The following is a 26071-nucleotide window of genomic DNA, read 5'->3' on the forward strand; positions in this document are numbered from 1 at the left end:
ATTGCTCAGAGTACACGAACAAGAAAATAGCAGGAGGACTCTGTGTTTTTCCTGCTTTCTCTAAAATGTAAGCCCTGTGCCTGGCCAGTGTGGTTCACTGGTTGAGCATCCATCTATGAACCAGGAGGTCACACTTCAATCCCCAGTGTGGGGCGAGCAGGAGGCAGCCAATCAATGATTCTCTCTCATCATTGATCTTTCTATCTCTTTCTCCCTCTCCCTTCCTCTCTGAAATCAATAAAAACACATTAAAAATAATAATAACCTAGAAAACAATAAAATAAATGTAAGCCCTATGAGGGCAGGGAGACTACGTTCACTGCTGAATCCTGACCCACAGGTGATGCTCTCCAAAGGTTTGTGGGGAGAATGAAGAGTAGAAACCTCCCAGAAGTGGAATATGGCACCTTGAAATCGTGGCAACAGGACTCAGTTCAATAGAAAATCTTGGCATTTCAAGGGACGTGTCCAGCCGAAGCTTCAAGGTAATGTACATATTACCCGAATTTTGTCTGGTTGTCTTGAGTGAGTGCAAATCTGACCTTGCCTGGCCCGTGTTGTATTTGGTCCACAAACAATTCTTCAGCTGTCCAGCGTGAACGAGTTCTAGTCTGTGAGTGGCGGAAAAGAAGCAGCCCCATGAGGGCCCAGCAAACTCTTTTCAGCATCCAGAGTTAATAGGAGACCCTAGGAAAATGCAGGACAGAGATGGCCTAAGAAAGGAAGAAAAGACACGAGTAGGAAGAGCAAGTGAAGATATGAGGTAGGAGAAATAACAAACATTTCGTATGGGCCTTAGTACTTCGGCCATCTCTGCTATGCCCATGAGATAGCATCTTCTGAGAAATGAAAAGCATTTGGGTCTCAGAGGGATAAGAAAGGTATGTAAGGACAGGTGGTAGAATGTTACGGCAGAGATTCCTGATAATGCGTCGGTGACCTCGCCAGGAAAGGTTGGAATTTACTACGCACCTATAAGTGTCAGGACTGCTGAAGAGAAGGGAAAGCATCTTCCTGGCAGCCTCTGACGTCATACTTTGCTGTCCAACAGCCATGATCAAGGGCAGACCCAGGTTTTGTGGGGCCTGAGGTGTATCAGTTTTTTTTTTTCAGGGGAGGAGGGGGATCTTAAAGAATAAGGTTATACATTTTAAAAAATATGAGATTAAGTCCAAGTCCTATGAGGAGTCCTGAAGCTTAAGCATCTTTAGCGACCTCGTAAGTGCATCTTGATCTCTAGCAATTGACCAAGTGGTGCCTCCGACATGTTCCTGTTGGAAGTGAAGGGGAGGGAAGGAGCAGGATGGCGCTGAGCTGGGAAAGTCAAACACACTGCTCACGCGAAGCCATAAGCGCATGTTCATTACAGCCCCAACGACTGCTTCTAAGTGATTTTTTTCAAGTTCCCTTCTGTTAAAAATTCCTTTTACTTTTTGTTTAAAATGGTTTTACAAAAATTTTTTTTTCAAGTGCAAACAAACAACCTGGGATCTAAAATACAAGTCCTTTCTGGTCTGGAGGACTCTCTGCTAGGATCCCAATAAATGTCTTGTTGTCAGGGTGATAAGCCCTGCATTTCTGGATTTAGACTAAAAAATGCCTCTAAAATATTTAATCTGGTGTTGCTGGCCTTTGACTGGATCTGGGGGGTGGGGGTGAAGGGATTCAGAGGCACTTGCTCTCTGCACTCGGGTGTGCCCTGTATTTTCCTGTGGATCAATGCCGTGTGGGGAGCCCGTGAAAACCCCAAACATTTTCCTTTACCTTCCAAAGGAATCCTGCACCGACCAGGAGATTCAGAGCGAGTGAATTCTCAGCCTGCTCCTCGCCCCAAACTGCCCTAATGCAACCCTGTTCCACGAGGGAGGGATTATAAGCATGCTTAACAAAAGGGGAAACTGAGGCACGGGCCAGTAAGCAGCCTGTTCTAGGTCACCCAGCAAGTTTATGTCTCAATGGCGTCTTCTGGCTCTCGGGAGGTCTGCCCAAGGTCATGCGCTGAGGGAAACTGAGGAAAAGACCATGTTCCTAGGAGTGGAGAGAAGAATCTCAAAAACCTAGGTGGGGACAGGGCCGAGCATGATTGGACGACTGTCAATTTTAATGGACAGAGGGATTTGGGTGAATACAAATTTAACAGAGACAGTTATAAAGGACTTTGGGAGTGTTGGCAAGGGGGAAAAAATAGAGATTTTTGTAAAAATGGAGGATGGGCTCTGGGCGGTGGGGTGGGATGTTATGGCACCAACAAGCAGCAGGATCTGCCGCCTGGGATGGGGTTGGCGGGGCGGGGGGGGGGGGGGGGGGGCAGGGAGGTGTTTGTGCAGCACCCAGCAGATCCCAGGCCCTCAATCCATGTTTGCCAAAGGAATTTGCCAAGGAGGCCGAGTGCTCACGTTGCCTCGATTGGATAACTACCATTTTCCTGGTTGCCATGATCCTGGCGTGGGACGCAGGCCAGGAATCCAATCAGCAAAAGCAGACAATGGGAGGTGATGCGGGAGAGGTGGGTGCTGGTGCAGGCCGCGGAGACGCAGGCCCAGCAGCAACTCCAGCCCAGGTTGCAGAGGAGACCTGCCTCCTCACAGACACTTCCCCGTGAGGATCAGCTGCGGTGGGGGCGGGGCGTCTCCGTGTGGGGGTGGGAGGGAAGGAGTGATTTCATCTGTGTAATGAAAAATGACCTGAACGGTTCTCTGATCCTGGAAACTCCCATCTAACCGGGGCCAAGGAAAACAGGATTAGGCCTTATTACTTCTGCGATGGCTTTGCATCGCCTCAGAAGGAGTTAAACTGGAGGGAACAGAAAAACCATCTCACTCTGTGGCCCCCACAGATAAACTCTGAATGATTTCCCTGGTTAATAGGACAGGCTGCCCCCTGGCCCCCCTCCTCCTGACACTGTTCGACTCTGGCTTCCTTTGCTTTGGAAGTGGACACCCCATTTTGGGGGGTGCGTTCATCATCACAGAAAGCTGGCTTTCATGAAGTCAGACAAGCAAGTCACCCCCTCTGGCCTGTACCTTCCGACAGGCCGCTGACTTCGGGCTAATATGCCCTCCCGACTTCCACAGGGAACAGCTTTTGCCCCAAACCACAGCACACACTCGCGGGCACGGGCAACTACTGACATGTGATTCTCTTTGTGCCCTAATGGGGTGGCACTTGACAAGATCTTTGTGTGTTGATGTTTGAGGGCACTGTCTTCCCAGGGCTGGTTTTGGGATTGCCAAGAGTGCACTTAAAAACCAAAACCTCCCAGAGAACAGTCTCTTCAAATCATCCTTTTCCCAAGAGAAAGGGGTGAGTAAGTCCACAGGGCAGTGTTCGTTTTATTGCAATGTATATTTATTGTAAACAATAATATACAAAAAAAAAAAGAGAGAGAAGAAAAGGTAAGTTTCACAGAGAGAACAAAAGTTTCGGGGTGTATGGGGAGGGGGACAAGGAAACAAACAAAACACAAACACGAACCAAACCTTAACCTAAAGACAAAATATGATTTAAATGCCAGGTTTTTTTAAGTTACAGAAATATTTTTTTTAAAAAAAAGATCTGCTTTTATACAGAAATGGAAAGATGCCATATTATAAGAGTGCTTTAAGATTTTATTCTACTGACTTCTAAAACTGTTAATATATCTTTTTTTTAAATAAAAAAAAAGTTTGCTGTCTTTTTTAAAAAGCAATCCTCAAACGCTCCAGCCACAGAAATAATTAAGAATTAAGGTCCGCCAGCGGGCTCGCCCCTCCCCCCTTCCTCTCTCTCTCCAAGAGAACATGCAGAGGAACAGGCTGGCGCGGGCCCCCGCTGTCCCGTGTCACACCACACGCGCCGTGTAGGCAGCCCGTGGATCTGTGGCAGAAAACACTACAAAGGACTCAGTGATACACTACATTTGAAACCTCTCATTTGTACAAAAAAAAAAAAAAAGAGAAACAAGTTTCCAGTTTTTCAACAAAAACAACGAAGGGAAAAAAAATAAAAGGACGGACAAAAAGGCATATTTATACAAATCTTGGACAAGGAATCCAGAGAAACTTGCTTTTAATAATACAAAAAAAAAAGGATTAAAGAGATAAATAAAAAAAAAAAACTGGTTACAGTTAAGAACATAATTTAACAAGATGACCATACCCTTTGAGGAGGGCTCCAACAACCTATTTTAAAAGGTAAATTTTAAAAATAAAAAAAAAGGAAGTTTTTTTTTTTTTTTTTAATTAAAACCTCTCCTTACAAAATAAATAATCTGAGCACGTGGAATGTCTTGAAGGTTGACTGCTGGTGTTCAGAGAGGCACGGGTGACTGTGGGAGGCGGCTGGCATCTGTGTCCCCACATGGGGCCGGGCAGGCCAGGCAACCAGGGGGCAGGGTGCTGAGGGTGGGGGGTGGGGGAGGCACTGGCTGGCTGTTGAAACATCCCCACATCACATTTCCTCTCCTTGCCTTTTGCTTCTTGCTTAAGGTTTCCTTGAACAGGCAAACCCAGGAGGAAATAAATGCACTAAAAGAGAGCGCAGGTATTTGTCAGCAGCATGCTTTTAAGGCTCAAGGTGTGTTTTTTCTCTCGTTTAAAAAAAATATGTGACCACACTTACCATATGCTTCTCTAGACTAACGTGTGTAGGTCCATACTCGCAAAATAAGGCCTTTATTTGTCTAAGGCAGCTCCTCCTCCAATCAGAAAGCCTGAGGCATTAAGCAAAGCTAACACCCCCACTCCCCCCAAACTCATCTCATAACACAAACCTGTGGGGGGGTTTTAAAATGTTAATACAACAACACTTTTTTTTTTTCGTTTTTTTGTAAGAGAAAGCAAATCTGTACAAAAATACTCTGGTTGCAAGAAAAGCTAGGGCACGCTGTTCAACTAAGTAGTTTAGCTGTTGGAAAAATAAGCATTTAATTTTTTTTAAAATCTAAAAATATGTATAAATCCCCTCAAAATGGTAATGAATCATACACAGTACATACTAAAAATATTTAAAATAGAGAATATTCCTCACAGAGGACTTTCTTCTTTAATTACTGCTAAAAAATAATTACAAAGTCCAAACAGGCAGAGGGATTGAGCAAACACGGTCCCACGGGTCTCCGCCATCCTCCGAGCTCGCTGTGAAGAAGGGTTCCAAGTCCCGCCTCGCGTGGAGATGCCGCGGGGCCCCTCGAAGCCCCGAGTGGCCTGGCCACTGCCTGCCTCCAACAAGGTGGGCATGCGTTTTGGACAGCAAACGTTTCTGTCTTGGAATCTGGGTCCGAGTTGCCTTGTAGCTTAAAATGTCTTTATGGAATGAGAAGAAGAAGAAGAAGAAGAAAAAATAATGTCCAATGCACAGAAATTCTGGTGGGTTGGTTTTGTTTTTTTCTTTCTTTCTTCGGTTGTTTTTATGAACATCAGGCCGATCATCCATCCATCCATCCATCACCCTTTGTCTCCGGTCTCCTCAAGGTCTGGTGAGCTGTGTGTAGACGGGCTGTTCCCAGTGCTGGGGGCTGTGGGTCTGCGGGATGGAGGGGACCCCGGAGGTGTCGGCGATGGGGGTGTACATGGGCCGCTGCGCCGGGTTCATGTAGGTGAAGGTGGAGTAGAGGCCGGAGCCCTGGCCGGCCGCGTGGCTGTAGTAGGAGCCGGAGTTCTGGTGGTCGGTGTAGTCGTACTGCGAGCGGGTGATGGGCGGGTAGGAGGGGCTGTAGTGCGGGAGGTTGAAGGGGCTGTAGGCGATCTGCTGCGCCGGCGAGTGCTGCTGCTGCTCGCTGTAGTGGCTGGGGCTCAGCTGCTCCGTCTTGATGTGCGTGCGCTGGGCCTGGCCCGCCTCGCTGCTCAGCGGGGTCAGCGTGTGCGCCTGCGGCTGCGGGGGCGCGGGCGGCTGCTGGGGGGGCGCGGGCGGCGGCGGCTGCTGTGGGGGCGCCGGCGGGGCCTGCGGGGCCTGCGGGGGCTGCTGCGGGGGCGCCTGCTGCTTGGACATCCACACGTGGCCCGCGCCCGCCGGGGCCGCCGCCGCCGCGGTGCTGCTGATGCCGTAGCTGCCGGTGTAGGTGACCTGGCCGTGCGTGGCCGGCACCCCCGGGTGGCCATTGGGGGGCAGGTACTGGTCAAACTCGTTGACGTCGAAGGTCTCGATGTTGGAGATGACGTCGCTGCTCAGCTCGCCGATGTCCACGTCGCGGAAGTCAATGGGGGGCTGTCGGCCCCCCTCGGGCAGGGGGCGCCCCTCTCGCTTCAGGTCAGCCTTGCCCGGCTGCACGTCGGTTTTGGGGGTGGTCGGTGGCGTCGGTGGGCCCTGGGATTGCCCTGCAGGCAACAAAAGAGAAAGAGGCGCATGAAAATCAGCGAGGGGTGTCTTAGGAACCCTCCGGAGACCCTCCCTCGCTCCCTCCCTGATAAAGGGTCCAAGGGCCCCGCATCCACAAGGGAGGCGCGCTGCCCTGGAGATGTGACCCTCAATAATCAACCTGCCAGTCCACACTGGGCCATCTTCTTTCATCCGGGCACCCGAGGACCCTCCGCCAAACTGCTACTTGTAGGGGAGTCGTGTGTGTGTGTGTGTGTGTGTGTGTGTGTGTGTGTGTGTGCGCGCCTGTGATTAGGGGCTTCCTGCGACCCTGGACAGAGAGGGGAGGGGGATTAGGCTAGGGGTGGGGGATGGCGGTTCCCTCCCCCGGGGTGGCGCCAAGTCCCTAAGCAGAGCCTATTAGGTGGAGGCCTGGGGGTGCGCCAGGAGGGTGGTGGCTGGGCTCAGAGGGCCCCGGGGGGGGGGGGGTGGGGGGGTGGGGACTCACCGGAGTGCTCGCCGGGAGAGTGCACCTCGCTCATGCCCGAGGAGGAGTGCGGCGAGTCGGCCTGCAGCGCCTTGAAGATGGCGTTGGGGGAGATGTGCGTCTGTTCGGCCGCCTCCTCGGCCTCCGCCTGGCCGTTCTTCACCGACTTCCTGCGCCGCGGCTGGTACTTGTAGTCCGGGTGGTCCTTCTTGTGCTGCACGCGCAGCCGCTCCGCCTCCTCCACGAAGGGCCGCTTCTCGCTCTCGTTCAGCAGTCTGCGTGCGCGAAAGGGGGCGCAGAGGAAAAGAGGGGGGCAGGTCTGTGAAATCTGCGGCGCTGTCACGGCGGCGGGAGCGGGAGGTGACCCCCGACCTCTCCGTTGCTGCTTTTGCACACAACCCGCCCCCCCCCCGCTCCCTCCCTCTGCTTTCCAGCCATTGCCGCAGCTCATAACTTTTCTTAACAACAAAAAGTTAAAAAAAAGGTCTCCCCTATTCTTTTAGTGGGACGTGAGCGGTCACTCCGCGCCCCGCCCTCTCCCCTTCTCTTCTATTTTGGAAACCCTGCAGATGGAAATAGCTCTCCGCTGCCCCGTTCTTAATGGCTCTGCTACTGGAGTCACCCCTCTCCCACCCCACCCTCCCTCCCCCTACCCCCTTCAAACACTTTCCAAAAATCCCACTCAATTTGCAAGGAACCCCTCCTGTCCACCCCCCAACACTGCGCCCACCTATTTCCAGGAGCCTCCCTCCGCCGCCCCCTTCCGGCTAAGGGGGTCCCCTAGCCTGGGTTTCTCTCCCCGCCCTCCATCCCAACTCCGGGAGCGCAGAGCTGCGCGAAAGCCGAAAGCGCGCAGTTCCTGGGAGAGAGAAGCAAACCTCGCTTCCCACTCCAGCACCCATCTGGGATTGCAGTTCATCAGGCTGCCCCTCTCTCACGGTGCGTGGGTCCTACTAGCCTTCTCCCACCCGCTGGCCGTCCATCACCCCCCCCCCGCCCCCCGCCCCCATCCCTGGAGCCATCCAAGAACTTTGTCAAACTCCGAGCCAAGTTACACCACGTCCCCACCCCCCTCCAGCCCCACCCCGCCCGCTCCGGGAGGCGGGGCACTGAGAGCGGGTCTCGGCCAGCGTCCCCCTCCCCCTGCCGCGCCCCCGCCCCCCGCCCCCCCTCGCCCCCCGCCCCCCCTCGCCCCCGCGGAGCCCACCCGGCCGCCGCCCTACCTCCAGAGCTTGCCCAGCGTCTTGCTGAGCTCGGCGTTGTGCAGGTGCGGGTACTGGTCGGCCAGCTTCCTGCGCGCCGCCTGCGCCCACACCATGAAGGCGTTCATGGGCCGCTTGACGTGCGGCTTGTTCTTGCTGGAGCCGTTGACGCGCACGGGCATGGGCACCAGCGTCCAGTCGTAGCCCTTGAGCACCTGGCTGACGGCCTCGCGGATGCACACGGGGAACTTGTCCTCCTCGCTCTCCTTCTTCAGGTCCGGCTCGCCCTTGGGGAACGTGTTCTCCTGGGGCCTCGTGTTTTCGGTGTCGGAGCCGGAGCCCGAAGGGCAGGGCGAGCCCGCCGAGTCCTCGGACATGGTGGGGCTGGGGGCGCCGGACAGGCCCTTCTCCTGCTCTTCGGTCATCTTCATGAAGGGGTCCAGGAGATTCATGCGCAGGCCCGGGGGAGGGGGCGGGTGGCCGGGAAAGGCGAGAAGCCGCGGCGGCTCGGGCACTCGAGGCGCGGGCTCCTCTCCCCTCGGCTGCCCGGACGCGGAGCGAGCGGCTCCCGGGGAGCCTGGCGCGTCACTCAGCGGCAGCAGCGGCGAGCACTTGGGAAGGCGCGGGGTGGCCAGCCCGCAGCTGCCCGCTTCAAGTGGGGGAAGGCGAATTGGAGAGGAGGAGGAGGAAGAGGGGAAGAAAGAGCTAAAGCGGGGGCGACTGCACCCCTTCTCCTCTCCTCCTGCAAAGAAAAGTTCCTGGGGTGAAACTGGCAAGTCCTGGCGCCACTGAAGTTCCCAGTGAATTTCAAGCTCTGCTCTCCGCTCTCCGACTTCCAGCCGGGCTGCTCTTTAATAAATACTCCCCCCTCACCTTAGACACGTCCAGCCAATCAAGGGCTGGCAGGCAGCTGATTGGATCGGATGGGGGGGGGGGGAGGATTGTGGCACTGGGCTGGGTGACGAGAGGGGCGGGGAGGAGCTGGGCGGGGAGGGCTGCCGCTGGCCGGGCGGTTAAGGGGGAGGGGGGGTGCTGCTGGAAAGGCGGGGGACCCGGGACGTCCAAGTGTGTAAGTTTGCCGTACTCTCTCGCAATGTCAGAATTTTGGTGCGTCTCCGCGCGAATCTCCGCCGTGTGTGTGTGTGTGTGTGTGTGTGTGTGTGTGTCTGTCTGTGTGCGCGCGCGCGCGCCCGCATGTCTAGCGTAGGATCTACCCCCATCCCCAAAGCGCTTCTCCTCCGAGCTTTCTCCACGGTCCCGGGGACTGAGCCGGGGAGTTTACAGTATTTGAGAGGCAGCCTCTCCATAAGGCGCAGCCCGGTTGCTTCGGGAGACTGCCTGTGCCGAAAGTCCTTAGGAATGGTCTTTTGCAACAAATGTTTTGGTGACTCAGCGCCCGCTGTTCCTCCGTAATAATCCATATAAATAGGTGAACATGCTCTGGTTCGCTGGGGCTGGCGAGGCTGGTCGGGATTCGGCTGCGCTTTTGCAAAGGGAATCAATGAAACCCCGGCGAAGGCTAGTCTGGCTGCAGGCGGCTGCGTAGCCCCGTGCTCACTCACTCGCTCGCAGAGCCGCACTCGCGCCATGCTGACCTTGAACTCCGACAATTCCTTCTCCAGCCCCCCAGCCTCCCCTCCTCCAAGCCCCTACCCCGCCAGAGCGAGCGCCTCAGTGACAGGGCAACTGTTTTGATGGTCTGCTCTTCACCTCCCGGCCGAGTCAAAGAGTTGTCTGGAAAGAGCGTGCAAACTGGCTCTGAGCGATCAGGGAGCTGTGCGAACGTGGCCGCCCCGGCCTCGAGGCTGAGGCCAGTCACTCGGTTTGTAAAAGGCTAAACAAATGGGTCCCGCAGCAGAGAAACAGGCCACTCTGGCGGTCGCGCTGCCTGCCTGCTTTCGCCCTCCTTCACAATCACCTGGAAAGCGGGGCGGGGGGCGCCTGTCGACCTCTCTTTATAGTCGGGTCCTTTTGTGACTCCCAGACAGTAGGGAGTTCGGTGGAGGGGTGGGGGTGTCTGATGTATTTCCAGTGTGATTTGAGCACAATCTTTGTGTTTACACGCATGCTTAGAGTCTGTTTGGGTATCTTTTCTGGGGGAGAAGAAAAACTTTAGTCGCCCGAGGGTTACTTCTCTCCAGATTCATAACTAAACGCCCAACTGAGCAAAACTCTTAATTTTCAACCCCCCCCCCCTTCTTGGCTCCGGCAAATATTTACCTCGATTTAAATGATGGTTCTTGTGACTCGGCCGACCGGAATCATACCAAAGACTTGTTTATTTCTAATTTGCAAATTGCGGGCACTCTGATTTTAAAGACTGTTTTTCCGTGAGGAACTTTCAAAAATCTTGTTTTCTTCCAAAGAACTGGACATTTCTTATAGGAAACGGAACTCTTCAGAAAGCAGTAAGTTGCAACCCTGTTAAGTAGTATTTTACTTTGTAATCGAATGTTACTCACAGTGGGTGTCTTGGTTATCTTAGAGTTTAAAAGGAGGTCAAGCGATCTCCATACAAGAGTCTTGCATTCATGGCTTCCTAATATGCCGGGAAAGAAGAACAACTTTGTCCTTGTTTTTGGGAGAAAAAGTCCCGCGTAGGTAGTATGGACTGATTTCTGGGTCCTGGGCAGGGGACTTTCGTGAGTCTGACTGTGATTCGTAGACAACTGACCCAGAAGGAGGCTCAGACACCAGAACTTGGGGCAGAAGTTTTAACCAAGGCGTCTGTCTTTAGTTGCATTTTATTGTAATTCTCATGTTTACTGGCATAGAAGGCACTGAAGACGACCTCGACTTGAAGATAGTTTAGAACATTTCACGAAATACTGGTCAAGAAAAATACGTACACATGTAAGTCTATTTTAATGCACTTTTATAATAGGACGTAAAACAGGCAGCACTTTAAATAGTAAGCTATCGTACTGTATACATTTTCTGTTCGTTTGATACAAGCATTTTGTATTCTTGTATCTTTTTGGAAAACATGATAAGCAATCAGTTGACTTAAAAAACCGGGCTGCACTTTTCAGCTGCATCCAGAGGGGGCGCCAAAAGCCCAGAAACGGTCTCAACTCGCTGAAACTGCAGGAAAACTTGGATAGTGGCGGCGGAGGGTGTGTGTCCCACTCCATCAGGATGGCTCTGCCGCGGAGATTTATCTGCAGAAATTCCGACACGGTATGCCCTCCCGTGAGGATCCACCTCCGGGCAGCCCAGTTAGGGGAGCTGGGAGGTGCGTGTCTATAGAGGACCCGGCCGGTAAAAAGCGCGCTCCCCGTGCCTGACGTTTCTATTCTGCAGAGAACGTGGAGACGGAGACCACGGGAAGGGTCCCCCCACCCCCACCCGCCTCCCAGGTGCCAGGCCTTGCCCTCTGCTAGGCGTGCTAGGGCCAGGCCGAGTGGGACACGTGGAGACCATCGATTAGCCAGTGAGGCAGCCCTGACTGTCTTCAGGGGCCTGGGTGCCAACTCCCCCACCCCCCTTCAGGGGCTCGGTGCGCTCGGGTGTGACTTTCCCTTGTCAGTCGCCTCTGACTTTTCTTCCCGGCCCGGAAGACGGCGGGGGTGGGGGCAGGAACCCTTTCCCCAGAGTTGAGGCTGCATTTGGGGAAACTGAGGCCCTTGGCCCAGTGTTAGCCGGAGCCTTCTGCCAAGAGCTAAACGCTGTTGGGACCCGCGGTCTGGTGGGGCCGAGGAAGGGAAGGGGCGCTGCTCGGGAAAGGGAAAAGCAAGCGGCTGCCCTTCGCACGTAGCAAGGACGCGTTCGGCCCAGGCACCTGGGCCAGCGCCGCGAGGTCTGCCGCGGGGAGCGGAGACCTGGAGGTGCGCGCGGACCCCCAGGGGGACTGGGGAAGCCGAGGTCTGGGACCCTCCTCCCCTTCTCTCTCTTCAGGCGTCTGGGGGGCCGGCGCCAGGCTCAATTTCTCCAGCCGGGCCGCCAATCTCCCTCCGAGTCTACGCGGGCGCTGAGGCCCGGAGTTGTTGGCACAGAGCGAGTTTCGCCGGCTCTGCGGGGCGGTGCTGACCCGGGGTGCCAGGGGGTGGGGTGGCGTCCCGGGATGGGGGTGAGCGGTGTGGGGTCAGGATGGGGTTCCCCATACCTGAGGACTGAAGGCGCATAACCTCCCTTCCCCAAATTCCTTAGCAAAAGCGGGGGCCCTGCAGGGATGCGCGGCCGAGGAGAGTATGGTTGGGGTGAGCAGCGGAGTCTCCCCAAGAGCTCAGCCTGAGCCACCTTTTCTGTAGAGGCGCCCAGAGACGGGGCACCCTTTCCCCCCGTCAGGTCCCCAGGGCTCGGTTCCCTGCAGGGGAAAGACCCCAATCCCTGGTGGGCCCTCAGCCCCCCGCGCCCTGCGCGCCCAGGCGCTTCTCGGTCATTGGTACATTTCACGGGGCGTGAGCCCCTTGCCGGCTCCGTGTCTCTTTGGAAGGAGCAGGTAAGGCGAGGCTCGGACCGGCGCCAGGCTGGACGGCTGCAGCCAAAAGGGAAAGGAAAGTTGCAGATGGCTCCGTCGGGGCGCAGTGAATACCTGTGACCCCCGGACACCCTGCCCTGGGTGTTCCTGTGTCATCACAGGCCGCGGACCCCCGGAGACGCGCTCCGTGTGCGCAGTAGTCCTACGTGTGTGTTTCTCCCCACGCGGGCGCCTGTGTCCCCCCTCCCCCTCCCGCGCGCCCCTAGAACTGGAGGCCAAGCTGCTTTTGGGTTTTCTTCCCGTTTCTGTTTCCGGAGAGAAAGAGGGATGAGATGGACGGGGAGGTGCCTGGGAGGGAGGTGTGAAGCCTCCCTGTGCTCCTGAGGACCCCGTCTCCGGGCGGCAGTGGCTGCAACCCATGTGGGGGGCCTGAGACGGGGTGGGGTTCGGACCAGCGCCTGAGCCCGAGTCCGAACTGCCGGCTTCTCTGGACCGGCTGGCTCTCCGAGGGGAAAAGCACGTGGGAAGTTCCAGTCCCAAAGGGACTGCGTTCCCTTTTCCCCTTTCTCTCACTTTTAAAAATCCTAACTTTCCCCCAACACATCTGTCTTTAGTCAAGGCACAAGGGAGCCTCGAGTCAATACCTCAGCGCACCCCTAGAACGGCCTGCGGGCAAGTTCCTAGGCCAAGTCCCCCCATGCCCCCTTCCTCAATGCTCCTCTTTTAAAAATCTCTCTGACATCCTGGCTGAGGGTGCCCTCGCCTTGCGGACTTAAACATACAGATAGTGTCAGCGGGGAAATCAGGGCCCAGGGCCTCACTCCCCCCCCCCCCCCCAACCTCCGCGGGGCGTGGGGTCGCACCTGCACCGCCGCCTCCCCTCCGGTCACCTCTCCAGCGGGGGCGGGGGGTGGGGGGCGGGTAGGACCAGGAAATGCGGCCATCAAACCATGGAAAGGGAGAAACGCTGTTAGTAGCCAATTTCGGAGGTAACGCAGGGAAAGACAAGTGTCTTGTGTCTTTCTAGGCAGGACCGGCAGGTACCTCGGGCGGAGAGCATCTCCCTGGTGTCTGGAACCTATGGATTAGGGGCCAAACCCAGCGTCCTCCCAGCTGGGAGTTGGGTTCCCCTCCGGGGCGGCTGGGCCAGGCGCGGGGCAGAAGCTCGCAGCAGCCGGGTTGCCCGCCCTCTGGTCTCTGCTCAGGCCGCTGCGCTTTGGCCCCAGGGCCCCAGGAGGGCCAAAGTCCGGAGGTCAGCCCCCAACTTTGGAGTTTCCGCGAGAGTGACATAGTTAGGATGGGGGCTCAGGCCTGGGAGGGTTTCGGAGCTGTAAGGTCACAGAAACTGCAGGGTCTGGGCGGCCTCAGAGCCTGGGGGAACCGCACTGGGCCTTGGAGAAGTCGGGGTGGGGGTGGGGGGCAGGGCAGACAACCCAGGACCGCTGTTTATTTCAAATTAAGCTCTGGTGCGCCTCCGCTCTGCCTGCCAGCCTGCCCCAGAGACTGCTGCTGGGGTCCCTCTCCAGCCCAGAGTGTTTGCAGAGAGAAGCAAAGGTGTGTCTGCTGTTCTCACAGCCTCCAGGAGACACAGCTGGCATTTGAGAAAGCAGCCCCCTCCCCGCCTTTTCTTTCCTTCTGCCCACCTGTCATTCATTCATTCATTTATTTTGATGAGTGTGAATTTTGGTCTGGTGTAGGAGGGAGGGACAGGCCTTTTTAATTTTTTTGGGTGTGTGTCCCCTCCTCCCTAGAAAATCTCGCTGTGTCCTTGTCACTATCTTCAGGACGAAGTGTGAGGAAGGACAGACTGTTCTGCTTCCCACAGAGTCCTGGGAGTGCACCGCCCCCCTCCCCCCATCCTCTCACCCCCCTTCCCAGGTTGGCTGAAACCCGAGGGAAGCCCGAAGGCTCAGGCCTGGCAAAACCGTGTCCCATTGGGGTGCCTGGAAGCTCAGGGAACTCAGCTTTGGTTGGCAGAAGTCTTGTCAGTCTCATCCGCCTTAATGTCCATGTGTGACACGGAGACGAATAAGCAGTTCCTGGTATCATCTCAGGCCAGGGTCGTGTCAGATGCAAATATCAGGGCGTCTATTATTCTTCAAAACCAAGATGGAGTCCGAGAGAGCCCTCCATGTAGGCGCCTTCCCCTTAAACGCTCATCTTCTGGGAGCAATGGAGACACCTCTGAGGTAGAGAAGTTCCTCTCAGCAACCAGGAGGAAAGGTGGTGTCAGACCCAGGTTGACATCTCTGGCAGGAAAGGCAGGCAGGGTGGATGGTCTTGGCTCAGACCCACATGCTCAGCATCCACACACCCCCTCCCCCTCCCCCCAGGACCTGGCTCCAGCATCTCCTTAAAAGAGCCACATCCAGTTTTCCTTTGAGCCATAGATGCATGAGGCATCCTGGACAGCAAACCAGGTGCTTGCAAAGGTGCGAGGCGTGGAAGATGGAGGCTGTGCGGGCAGCGGGGGCCTGGGGGGGATCGGGGTGTAGATCTGAGGCTGAGCCCCAGGTAGGACACAAGGTGACAGAGTAGAGTTCTGGGTGCAATGCGGTGGAGACATCTTGTCCTCTCCATCCTCACTTGCTCCCTGTCATTCTTCCCCTTGTCTCCCTCTCCCATTAGCCCAACAGTCATCAAATATCGCTTGAGGCTTACTATGTGCCTGATGTCCACCGGGGACAAGCTCGGGGTCCCCGCTGTCATTGGCTCCCTGTCGATGTTAAAGCAGAATTCAGCCTCCGCCACCCACGCTCTGCCCTGCCCTCTGGGCTCCCTGTTCTGAGACTCTCTTTCTTTGCCTCTTCCATGGATTCCCCTTTCCTTGCTCTGAGGGAACGCGTGGGTCACAGAAAGCTGCCTCCCAGCTGGTGGCTCCATCAGAAGGGACGGCCCTGCCGGGGGAGAAGTGGTCCAGGGACCCTGGCTCAGGGTCAGAGTCCTTCCCATCCCCTGGCCCCCGAGGTGCCCTCTCTGCTCTCCCTGGCCAGGCTGTGCTGCTCTTCGCCTGAGCCATCGCTCCCACCCAGCTCTCCCCCTTTCTTGGTCCGAGCCCAGAAATGCCTTGTAGTGTGTGGTACACTTCACTCCCTCTTTGGGGGACATCTGCCAACCAGCACAGTGGTGATGACAGTTTCCAGATGATTTTCCAGGAGCAAAGAAATCTTCTGGGGGAGGAGAGAGTGGCACTGGCCCAACGCTGAGTGGGCTGAACACTGTGGTTCCGGAAGAGGCCCGGGGAGGCAGGGTTTTGCGGGGCGCCAAGATTTCTTTTTCCCCCTTTAGATTCTGCCTGAAGCAAAAGTCACTAATTGCTTTTTATTTTCCTGGTGTTTAGGAGGTTCTCCGGATTCGGACCCTCCTCCAGGAGCTCAGGTCTGAGGAAAGCAGGGCTTCGGTGTGGCGTCCTTGGGGCATTCGCCCCAGGCCCACCTTCCTGAGCCCAACTAGGCCTGAGACTGGCTTCAGCAGCTCCTGGGTTAGTCTCGTCAGCCAAGATGCTGACCTGTACAGGGGAGGCAGCGGAGGGATGGAACGAGTACTCACCTATCCCCTCTGCAATCCCTGGGCTTCCCTTAGTCAAGCAGACCAGGCCTGTGAGTGAGGTTGCCTTTGAGAGTTCAGGATGGGCTCGATGGGTGAAAAGGGGGAGGGAGTATGCAGTACAAGTTGGAAGTTACAGAAGAGTCACAGAGATGAAAACAGTCAATACTATCGTGATAACCATGTATGGGCCAGGTGGGTACCTCAAGCAGCGGGGGGACCCCTCTGTAAAGTACATCCACTTTGTGGTGCATCTGAAACTAACACAGAATAATACCGAATGCACACTGTAATTTAAATAAAAACAACCCACACAAATGAATGGGTTCAAAGAAAACATGAAAACATTAGTATCTCTTTGATTCAGAAAAATCCCAGGCAGTGCTTCCTCAGGAGGGGAGACTTATGGACGTGCATTCGTAAGAGCAGCCCTGACTCCTCAGGTCTCTTCCCGGTCCTTCTCAGATGCTTTGTTTGCAGAGTCCTCTCCCTTTCCAGGAAGGGTGTCTTCCCCAGATCAAAGGAAAAAGATGTTTTCCTTGAAAGGATGTGAGACTCATTCAGACTATGGCGTAAATGACTATTAAGGCCGAGTGTACTCTCAGTCTCGGAGGCAGCCCGACTTCCATGGGGGCTAGAGATCTAATTCCAGTGCTGACCCCTCTGTGAAGACTGGAAGCCTCCCCAGGAACAGACGTGCGCTGCCTTCTCTGTGTTCTCACGTGTTTGTGCGTGCCTCTCTGTGCTGTCACGGTTCTTTGCGCCTATATGCTCATCACTGAACTACGTATGATCTCCTTGAGGACAGGAACTCAGTGTTACCCCCAATCTCTGTGCCACATAGACCTTGCTAAGTAAATGTTCCTCGAGGGAATGAGTGACCAAAATGTAGCCAAAGCAATGAATATCTAATGGTAGATTACAGCTGCCAGCACAGAGTGGGACCCTGCGCGGTGAGATGGGATGTCATTATGGCTGCCCTCCACGTGTGCCCTGGAGATGGCTGCTTGTGCCATTTAGGAGGGATTCCCGCCCTGGAACCCTCTTCTCAATCTCCTACCCTTTGACCTTTCTCTGTAAGAAAGGGCGTTGGAGCTGTGCCTTCAGAGAATATTTGAAGTGTTGGATAGAAAGCTTTCAGATTGCCATCTTTTATACACGTCTGGCCTGGATTTACAGGTTTTGAGAAAACAATCAAACCACAAACTGAAATCATTATTAACATATCAGAACCTCTAAAAACCCCGGGACCTTGCTACCCAAATATACAACGACGATAAATATTTTTTTCTTCCCGTTTTTCTTGCTTGCTTTTCTAAGCACAAGGCGCAGGCCTTCCACGGAGGGGCCTCGGGGTGGCTGCCCGCTGAATGAATGGTGGTCGGGGGCGGTGGGATAGGGGGTGGGGGTGGGGGTGGGCGCGGAGGAGCCGGTTATGACCTGGCTCCTCTAAGGAAGGCGTTTTCTTTTCTCTGCAAACGGAGCTGCTGTTTGTTTGGAGAAGGAGAGCTGTGGGTACGGAATTAGGGGGTGTCATGTGGGCTGCACGTGTGGTGGGAGCTACCTGAAATCTGCCGGCTAATCACTCCCAGATGGAGTCCCTCCCCCAGGGACTGCGGTCCCAGGAGCCCGAGTTCCCCCCCAAGCTGCTTCTGGGGGCTGAGATTTAAAGGGAAAGAGAGCAAAACGTGTGTGCACGTGATCTCTGGGGACTCTTTGAGGACTCTTGCAATGCCCCCTACACCTCTGTCAACCAGAAGCATTCGGAAAACAAGGTCAGCCACTGCCACCCCGTCCCGAGTCCCTAATTCCACACTCAGATCTATTTGGAAGCAGTGGAGGAGAAGGCGAGGCGGAGGGAATGAGTAACGGTGAGAAACACTGGCTTCAGGAACAATTGAATGGGCTCGAGGGTCGGGTGGGCCGAGTTCACTGCTACAGGTCTTTTTTTTTTTTAAATCTTTATTGTTGAAAGTATTACATAGGTCCTCCTTTACCCCCCATTAACCTCTTCAGCCCCCTCCCATCCCCCCACCCCATTGTCTGTGACCATGGTTATGCATATATGCACACAAGTTCATTGGCTGATCTCTTCCCACCCACCTTCTCCTGCCTTCCCTCCAAGGTTCACCAGTCTGTTCATGCTTCTAGGTCTCTTCATCTATTTTTGATCAGGCGGGTCTTCGTTCGTGATGAACTGTCCAGGAGCCACAGCTTTCTGCTGCTCATGGGTGGGCCTTGCTGCTCAGAAGGGTGGGGCGATGCAGTGAGGGTCAAGGATGGGCATCGTCCTCCAGCCAATGGGCAGCCACCCATGGAAGGAAGCGGGGTGTCAGCTTGGGGAGGAGAAGCCTCTGGCTCGGCCTCCGTCTGTTTGGAGCCTGTATTCCCCCTGCCTGTCCAGGGCCCCGTGTCCACTGCCATCACACGCGTGGTCCCCATCCCTGTGCCCCCATAACCCGTGAGCGCCTGGACTCACTCATCGCGGTGCCACAAGGTTCTGACTGAACACGAGGGGCGTCAGGCGAGGGGACCTTGGGGTACACACCCTATCCTCTCTCCTTCTCCCGCACACACACATCACTCTAAACCACACGCATTCACCTGTTCTTGTGCTTTCCCAACCATTGCTGCAAAAACAATCCTGTTGCAATTGAATATTGCTTGCTGCTGCTTCCTGCTTCTGCTTTCCCAGTGCCCATCGCATCTAGGTATTGACTCTATTCTCTTTGCTTTTCATGTGCAGACACAGGAGCCCTGCAAGTAGCGTGGAGCTAGCTCAAGGCCACGCCGTTGATGGGAGAGGCAGACCCAGCCCGGAGCTGGGGTGCGCGCCTGCCTCCCCCGTGAGCCCTGGCACATGGCACTCCTCCCGCTGCTGTCCCCAGGAGCTCTGGCTCCAGCGAGCCCACTCCCCCACGTTCCCATTGTTCTCCCTGCGCTCTGGCTGGGCTCCGGCTCCTTTGTGGGTCACGGGGAGAAACTGGGGCTCCGTGCTTTTGTGAAGCGTGTCTCTGATCTTATCGCCTCCCTTCTCTCCTAATCAGGACTTGGTTGCCTGGGTCTTGAGGAGCCGAGAACAGAGCGTGACTTGAACCAGGCACGGCCAACGTGTCTTCCCTGCGTTTCATGTCCTCTCGTCTGCCCGGCGGGGTTCGGCGCTGGGTTTGCGGCCCTGGTGCCTTGACAGACTTGGTTTCCCCGGGACACACTTCGCTCTAGTGTGTGTGGCGGCTTCTTTCTTCTCTGGCTTATGCGGCAGCCTTTTTACATCTTGACTGAGGCACGTCCGGATTTTCAAAATGACTGTGTTCTACCAACCAGACCTGGGATGTCACCACCCCCGCAGCCTGGAGAAGTCCTTGGGGCCCTCCGCTGACACCCCCTCCCTCTTCTTTTCTGCTGCTTATTAGTAAGAAGAAATGTTTGCAGAGCCCTGCCTAGGCGCTCGGCAATTTGCAGAGGGCTCTTAGCCTCTGTGTATCACCCGTCTCTCCCCCAGAAAACCTCTGCGGTTGTTCTTATCCTTCCCCCCTACTGAGCAGATGAGAAAACTGAGGTTTAGATCGGTTAATTCACCTGTCCACACTCTAGGTGTTAAGGGGCAAAGACCAACACTGACAACAACAGCAGGGAAACAAGGAGACAATGGCTGCCAACTCTTGGATGCTTGATGCTTAGAAGACTGAATGGGCTATGTCATGACCATCCGTATTCCCCTGTGAGGGAAGCTATTTACCTGTTGCCTCACTTCTTTTTGGCCTTGCCTTATGTCCTTTGGACTCAGTGTTTTATGGAGCGATGTTAACTCACATCTGGGAGGGACAGTCTCCATATAAGACTGTCAAGGGAGGACGCTGAGTTGGGAAGGAGAAGAGGGGGCTGTTGGGTGTCATCAGACCTAGTGGCTGTCTTGCATGTGGCATAGGCTGTGGCTGAAGGGCTGGCCTGGTGACATCAGGGACTGTCTGCCCCTCCCATGGGGGGCTGGCTAGGGGCCCTTAGAGTCATCCCCCCTCTGCCCAGACCCCTGATGGGTCGCCTGACACTGAAGGGCCATGGAGGGGAAAGACACGCTCTCTTGGGGAGGAATCAAGAGGAGAGTCCTCTGGTTGCCACCTGGTCCGAGTGGTGACAACTCAGTGGTGTTCAGCACGCGGGGAGAGGGCTGGGATGCTGGTTGAAAGAAGGAGGAAGCTGACAGGGTGGGCATGGGGGTGGCTGACGAGGCCGATGTCCTGTCTACTGTTCTTGAGCCAGATTAGAACTCAGCTGGACTCAGTCTTGTTTGCCCATTAATTACCCTTGTATAATAGGTTGGGAAAAAATGAAAAAGGGGTGGGGGTGGGGTAAAGGCAATTGCTAGGGAGAGAAGAGTTCAAAAGAGAAAGGGCAGTTAGGTTAGTAGCTCGTTTTAGGGCCGCTCCCCGAGCCCGGACGCTCTTAGGGGAGCCGGGAGCCCCATCGACGGAGAACAATGGTAGATTCACACGCCGGGTCTCCTGCCTCTGGGAACACGCAGTGCCTCCTAAGGCTGACACGGAGCCCTTTAAAAACGCCCCGCACATTCACCCCACAAATGCTCCGAGAGGCCTGGCCCCACGCGGGGCGGCTTCCCCAGGTGACCGGCTCAAGGGCACCTTCATTCCTGAATCCGTCATGCCACGCCCTGCGCAGGCCCCTGTCAGTCTGCCCTTTTGCAGAGAAACGCCACCCTGGGGACCCAACTGGGAAAAGGGAAAGCCACGCGTCCGTGCCACATAATCAGACGCTCGCCCGGGCCGTCCCGGGTCTGCCTGCCACTGGTCACAGCTGGTCTCTCACTCTGTGGCCACGGAGGTTTCCATGGCCGTCATGAAGTGCTTTGTGTATTGGAAACTGTGAATAAAAAGGTAAGGGGAGGGGGAGGAAGGCTGCCCATCAAGCTCACCCAAACCCTCAACCTCAGACTCTTGGAAGGAAGCAGCTGCCTGAAACGGTCCCAGACGGCAAACAGACGGTCTGCAGGGCGGGCAGGGCGGGCAGGGACGGTCCCGGTCTCGGTCCCAGAGGCTCCGCTGGCTGCCACCCTGGAGGCCTTGGCTGCCCCGGCACAGGGAGGAGCGTGCAGATCCTTTTTAAGTTTCTGAACGCAAGACGCTTCCTGCCTGCCGCCCCCTCACCTCGCTCCCTCTGCAGAGGCTGGCCCTGGCGGGGCTCCTGGCTGACCCCCGGGGAGCCAACCCCAGCCTCCCTCTCGCCAGCCCTCACCTCTCCTGCCAGTGCTTATCTGGGGGAGCAGGAGTCCTACCTTTCAGATCCCCCCGTTCCTGAAAGAAGGTATTGTTATTGTCTCAAAACTGCCCAGGTCAGGAACAAAGGCGGGCCGTGGGTCTTCTTGAGGCGGGATGCGATGGAATTGGCATTCCTCTGAAATGGCTGGTTATTACGGCCCATTTCTGCTAACAATTACCTGCCAACACCGAAAGGGATCGGACTCCTCCGGGCTCTTGTTCGGTTTTCCTCTTCTCTCTTCCTTTCTTTGTGGAGCCTTCAAAAAAAAAAAAAAAAAAATCGGTGCACATTGGCGTTGAGATTTAGACAGGTCTCATGTATTTATCTCCACGACGCATGTGTAAATCTGACTGGACAAACAATTATTTTCTATGGGTGTGGCGTGTGTGTGTGTGTGTGTGTGTGTCCGTTCTTGGAGAAAAGAAGATAATTTCTTTCCTTTTACAATCCAGTTGTCTCTTCTTGAAAACGAGATGGCAGGAAACAGAGAGTGTGCTATGGTTTGTTTCCAAGTAGATTTAGTGTTTGTTTTATTTTTCCTTACTATCTGATTTGAGCAAATGCCTCGCACATAACTGATGCTCAGCAAGCATTTGTTGAAAGGAATGGCACCTGCGCGGCTTGATCCCATACCCTGGAATGGCTTAGGTGGTCGGCAAACTGCGGCTCGCGAACCACATGCGGCTCTTTGGCCCCTTAAGTGTGGCTCTTCCACAAAATACCGGCTTCTGCGCATGGGCCACGAAGTTTCAGTCGCACTGTACGTGCGTGCCCACAGGTGGTATTTTGTGGAAGAGCCACACTCAAGGGGCCAAAGAGCCGCATGTGGCTCGCGAGCCGCAGTTTGCCGACTAAGGGCTTAGGGGGCAGGGAAGGTGTCACAGTTGGTTCAGGAGACAGAAGAATTTTGAAACGAATGCGATGAATAAGCAGATGGTCCGGGCGTTCGGTTAAAATGAAAAGCCAATTTTTGTCTCTTTATATCTTTCAGGTAATCATTCTAACTCCGGAGTTCCTTAGCCCGAGAACTCGACCACTATGTTCCTGGAAACAGTCGTGTGACGTTCTGTACAACACTTCCCAACAGGCCCCCTTTCTCACGTTAAAAACGAGAAGTCGTCTTGTCTGAATGTCCACAGACCCTAGGGATGCTGACAGGCACTGAATGGAAGAAGCCAGCCCAACCCGAACAGCTGGCGGGATCAGCACTGTTGTCCTGAGATCTGTGGCTGATAGAGAAGCTGGGGGTGGCCTGGTGAGGGCCCCACAGGCCGCCGCCTGGTGAGAGGGAAGATACCCCGGGAACATCCCTGGTGGGCTGACCTGTCTCAGGAGCCCAGCAGACAGCTGAACTGAAAACTCCCTGACCACCAGATTTGGTTGTTTGGGGGTGCACGGAAGCACCCTGGAGACCTCAGACGTGCGCCAGCCCCTTGAGAAGCAGTAGGTGTCAGAATGTGAGCCTCGCACCCCAAGAGCACGATTCCTTTGGGTGAGGATGGATTTGACAGCAGATACATAGGCCTTTGTTTGTTTGTTTCAACCAACGCTGAGGTGTCACCTTCCCCTTTCACCCCGGGTCCCTCGTACAGGCCCCACACACGGATTTTCATTTTCAACACGTAGCGCCCGACTGAGGGATCTGAGATCACGACTCAGAAAACGGGAAAGGTCAGTCTGACTAACACCTTGCCTGGCGTCCTGGGATCAGCATCCAAGAGCAACAGATCCGAGATGGGCTGCAGGCTCCCGGGAGACAGGCGATTCCCATGTGTGAGAAAGCCCCGGGGGCAAGGCTCCCTGACGTCACCCAAGTTCAGGACCCAGGGCTTTACGTGACACGGGGGTGGGGGCTGGAATTCTCCCGGAAGAACACCAGAGCCAGGCTGGTGGGTTCAGAGGGAACGCAGGGGGGAGGGAGAGGAGCCCTTTTCTGCTAATCAAAGGAGAAACCAAATAAAACGGAGGGAGTCCAAGAAAAATACAACGCTATTGTTCTGGGGCAGAAGATGCTGGCTGGGAGGCTTCGTTGAGCAATGCCAGTCACACCCTTTCTCTGTGGGACTGCAGGAATGTTGGCTGTTTCCCTGGAGGCCAGGTGGGAGGTGGGCAGACAGGTCTATGGAGATGAGGAGTTCTTGGAGTTGGAACTCTCTGAACATCCCCATGGCCTTGCAGCTGGGAGGCGGACACGGAGCAGCAGGAATGTGGGTTGAATCAGGGCCAGGAAGCAGCAATCACGGTAAGGGACTGGGGAGATGGGTCGGGGGGAGAGAAAGGTGCAAGAAAACTCGGAAACGGGGCGGGGGGTGGGGGGAAATGTGTTCCTTTTGTCCTCATCCCAACAGGGGCTTCTGTGTCCTCAAGGGCCCCCTTGGCTCCTGTTCACTAAGCCGGAGGGCGGAGACCGGGGGGAGGTGGCGCATCTGGGGCTGGGGTGCGACGGGAAGCAGGAAGTGCCAGTCATTTCACAAGAAGGCTCGACAGTGGGGAGGGAGCCAGGAAAGCTGGCAGACCCCCAAGGTGGAGTGGAGGAGTCTGGCCTGGTGTGCAGAACCCCTGGCTTCCCAGAGTCCTGTGGGTGTGCCACAGGCCAGGGCTGCCGCCCCCCCCCCCCCCAACACAGCCTTCTTTTCCACCCATGACTGTGTCTCTACAGTGACATGTCAGTGGTGGCCCAACATCCACGGTCCAAGGAAGGATGAATATGACTGATGTCTTGGTGTTAGCTTTTCCCAAGAGCGAGCTCTTAAAAATAACTCTCCTGGGTGCATGTGGCTGAGAGACCCCGCCACCTTGTTTCCCCGTCTCTGTCCCTCGCTCCTTCTCCTTCAATTTCAGCAAGAACCCCATTTGTGCGGGCACCGATCTGGGACTGCCTGGAACCCCACGTGTGGGAGAGAGGGATGCTGTTGGGTCGGCCACGGTCCGTTTCCTTCTGAACATGCCCATCCTTTCTTTTTTTTTGGATATTTGTCTCTTACCTAAACTCTAGCTCCAACTCCCCACACTCAGACTTCTCTCCCTCCACTATGAACGGCGAAGACTCAGTTGGAAAACCTTGGATGCAGAATGGCTCGGAGTCACCCACAGTGTCCGTCTGGGTGTCGCGGAAACTGCATCCCTCTGAGAAAGACCGTGTCATGAGGGCGCTTTCAATGTTTTCCAAAGAGCTCATCCTGCGATTGGATTTGTTGGTTCTGAGGTCTCTGGACTTAGGCCAAGGAACGTTATTACCGATCTAACCCACAGCGACATCTGGATTCAGAACCTTTGGGTTCTCTCACCGCCCCCCCCCCCCCCCCCCAATCAACTTGCTCTGTGACCTCAGAAAAGCTACACCCCATCTCTGGGCTGCAATGACTCTCCTACTCAAAGGTGGTTTTTCATCAAAATTCAGCACGTACTCATTCTTTCTTTTCTCTCTCCCAAGGCTGGGGGGCTTCCCTTAGAGACCCCCCAACATGCTCTCTTGTGGAGGAGTCTGCTAGGAGTGAGTCCAAAGGAGCTTAGAGTGAGGGAAGGGTTGGAAGTGACCAAGCGCTTTTTGGGCTGAAAGGTGACAGCCCCTTTGCCTTTAAGGAATCCCATGCCTTACCCTAGCCACAGAGAAGCGCTCCTCATCTGTGGGGCACCCACCCTGGCACTTTCGGGGTGTAGGGTTTGTATGGCAGCCACTACGGAAAATCTGTCTGAGCTGGAGGCGAGGGATGAGCCAGCCTGGAATGCTCCCACAGTCACAGCCGTGTTTACAGGAGAGCATATGGATGGAGTTTAGCTTTGATACATTCCCATCGCTTTTTACAGAATGATTTTCCAGCCAATAAAATACATACCTTAACCACTGCTGGCGTCCGAGTTCTTTCTGTCTGTCTATCTGTCTGCTATGGCGCAGGGGTTCCCAGATGACACTCTGACCTCTCCCAGCTCTTTATCACAACCATCCCCACCAGGACTCAGAATTTAAAACCTGAGCACTCAAAGCCATGGTCTTTGCCAGCTATACGGAAACAGCTCTTCGAGGGGCCCTCAGTTTGGGGGTGTCATCCTTAGTGCTAGGGCCCTAAGTTGTGGCCTCAGCTGTAAATAAGTGATGGGTAGGAACCAGAGCAATGAGGATGACATATTGTTGGTTATGTTCTCCGTTACAATGGGGTGCTCATGGGTGCCCTCTCTAAAAATACTATTGTTGCAGCTACTGCTGATAATAATAATAATAACCCTATCTAATAATAGACAAACATGGTAATTGACCATACCTTCACTACACCTCCCATTGGCTAATCAGCGCGATATGCAAATTAACCACCAACAAAGATGGCAGTTAATTTGCATACGTAGGCTCCAAGCAGTGGAGGAAAGACTGAAGGCGAGCCGGAGCAGTGAAGACGGAAGACGGCTCTGGCCGGAACAGCAAAGACGGAAGACTGAAGGTGGCTCCAGCTGGAGCGACGGCCTGGGTCCCGGGTGCCGGAGGAAAACCTGTGCCAGCAGCCAGGAGAAAGGAAGGCCTATTGCAGAAATCTCTTTGTGCAACAGGCCTCTAGTAGTAATAATAATATTCCTTGAGTCACACATTGAAAAGCCACTGTTCACCACTGCTTACTCCACCAGGTTCCACCAGGCAGCAGGCCTGGATTTCCCAGCCTGCTTTTCTCCAACGGATGACAACACGAGGGCCCCTCGCCTGTGGTTGAGCTGGTGGGAGGGTTCCTGGCCTTTGATAAGTGCTCGGCACAGGTTCCTCAGGTCAGCTCTGTGCCCATCAGAGATCGGAAGGCAACAGGGGCTCAGGGCAATGAAATACCACGTCCAGGTCCCCACAGCTGGTAAGTGGGAGGGTTGGCATCAAGACCCAGGCCTGTGGGT

General features: G+C 55.1%; 1 protein-coding gene and 1 long non-coding RNA gene across 5 annotated transcripts; one reads left to right on the top strand and one right to left on the bottom strand.

Moving 5' to 3' along the window:
• The first annotated feature begins 372 nt into the window (after nt 1–372).
• LOC118671189 lies at nt 373–25048 on the top strand. Of its 4 annotated transcripts, XR_004972649.1 has the most exons (4): nt 10377–10815; nt 10995–11142; nt 22194–23444; nt 24198–25048. It is a non-coding gene; the product is annotated as an uncharacterized LOC118671189 (long non-coding RNA). The 4 variants fall into 4 exon arrangements; XR_004972651.1 differs by lacking the exons at nt 10377–10815; nt 10995–11142 and adding an exon at nt 373–485; XR_004972648.1 differs by lacking the exons at nt 10377–10815; nt 10995–11142 and adding an exon at nt 8980–9031.
• Nucleotides 4624–8822, bottom strand: SOX9 (SRY-box transcription factor 9). Its single transcript, XM_036339026.1, has 3 exons — nt 7984–8822; nt 6782–7035; nt 4624–6293 (listed from the first exon to the last, which is right to left on the bottom strand). The coding sequence occupies exons 1-3, from the start codon at nt 8412–8414 to the stop codon at nt 5446–5448; spliced, it is 1533 nt and encodes a 510-aa protein (XP_036194919.1). The 5' UTR covers nt 8415–8822; the 3' UTR covers nt 4624–5445.
• Nucleotides 25049–26071: the final 1023 nt, after the last annotated feature.

This window comes from Myotis myotis, unplaced genomic scaffold, assembly GCF_014108235.1.
Source record: "Myotis myotis isolate mMyoMyo1 unplaced genomic scaffold, mMyoMyo1.p scaffold_m19_p_17, whole genome shotgun sequence".
NCBI classification, from domain to species: Eukaryota; Metazoa; Chordata; class Mammalia; order Chiroptera; family Vespertilionidae; genus Myotis; species Myotis myotis.

What these genes read in the sequence shown, in the direction of transcription:
- SOX9 (XM_036339026.1), bottom strand. Translation starts at nt 8,414, where the DNA reads ATGAATCTCCTGGACCCCTTCATGAAGATGACCGAAGAGCAGGAGAAG. An exon ending in ACGCTGGGCAAGCTCTGGAG is followed by an intron (nt 7,036 to 7,983) that starts GTAGGGCGGCGG and finishes TCGCGCACGCAG; the next exon opens with ACTGCTGAACGAGAGCGAGA. An exon ending in CTCTCCCGGCGAGCACTCCG is followed by an intron (nt 6,294 to 6,781) that starts GTGAGTCCCCAC and finishes TGTTGCCTGCAG; the next exon opens with GGCAATCCCAGGGCCCACCG.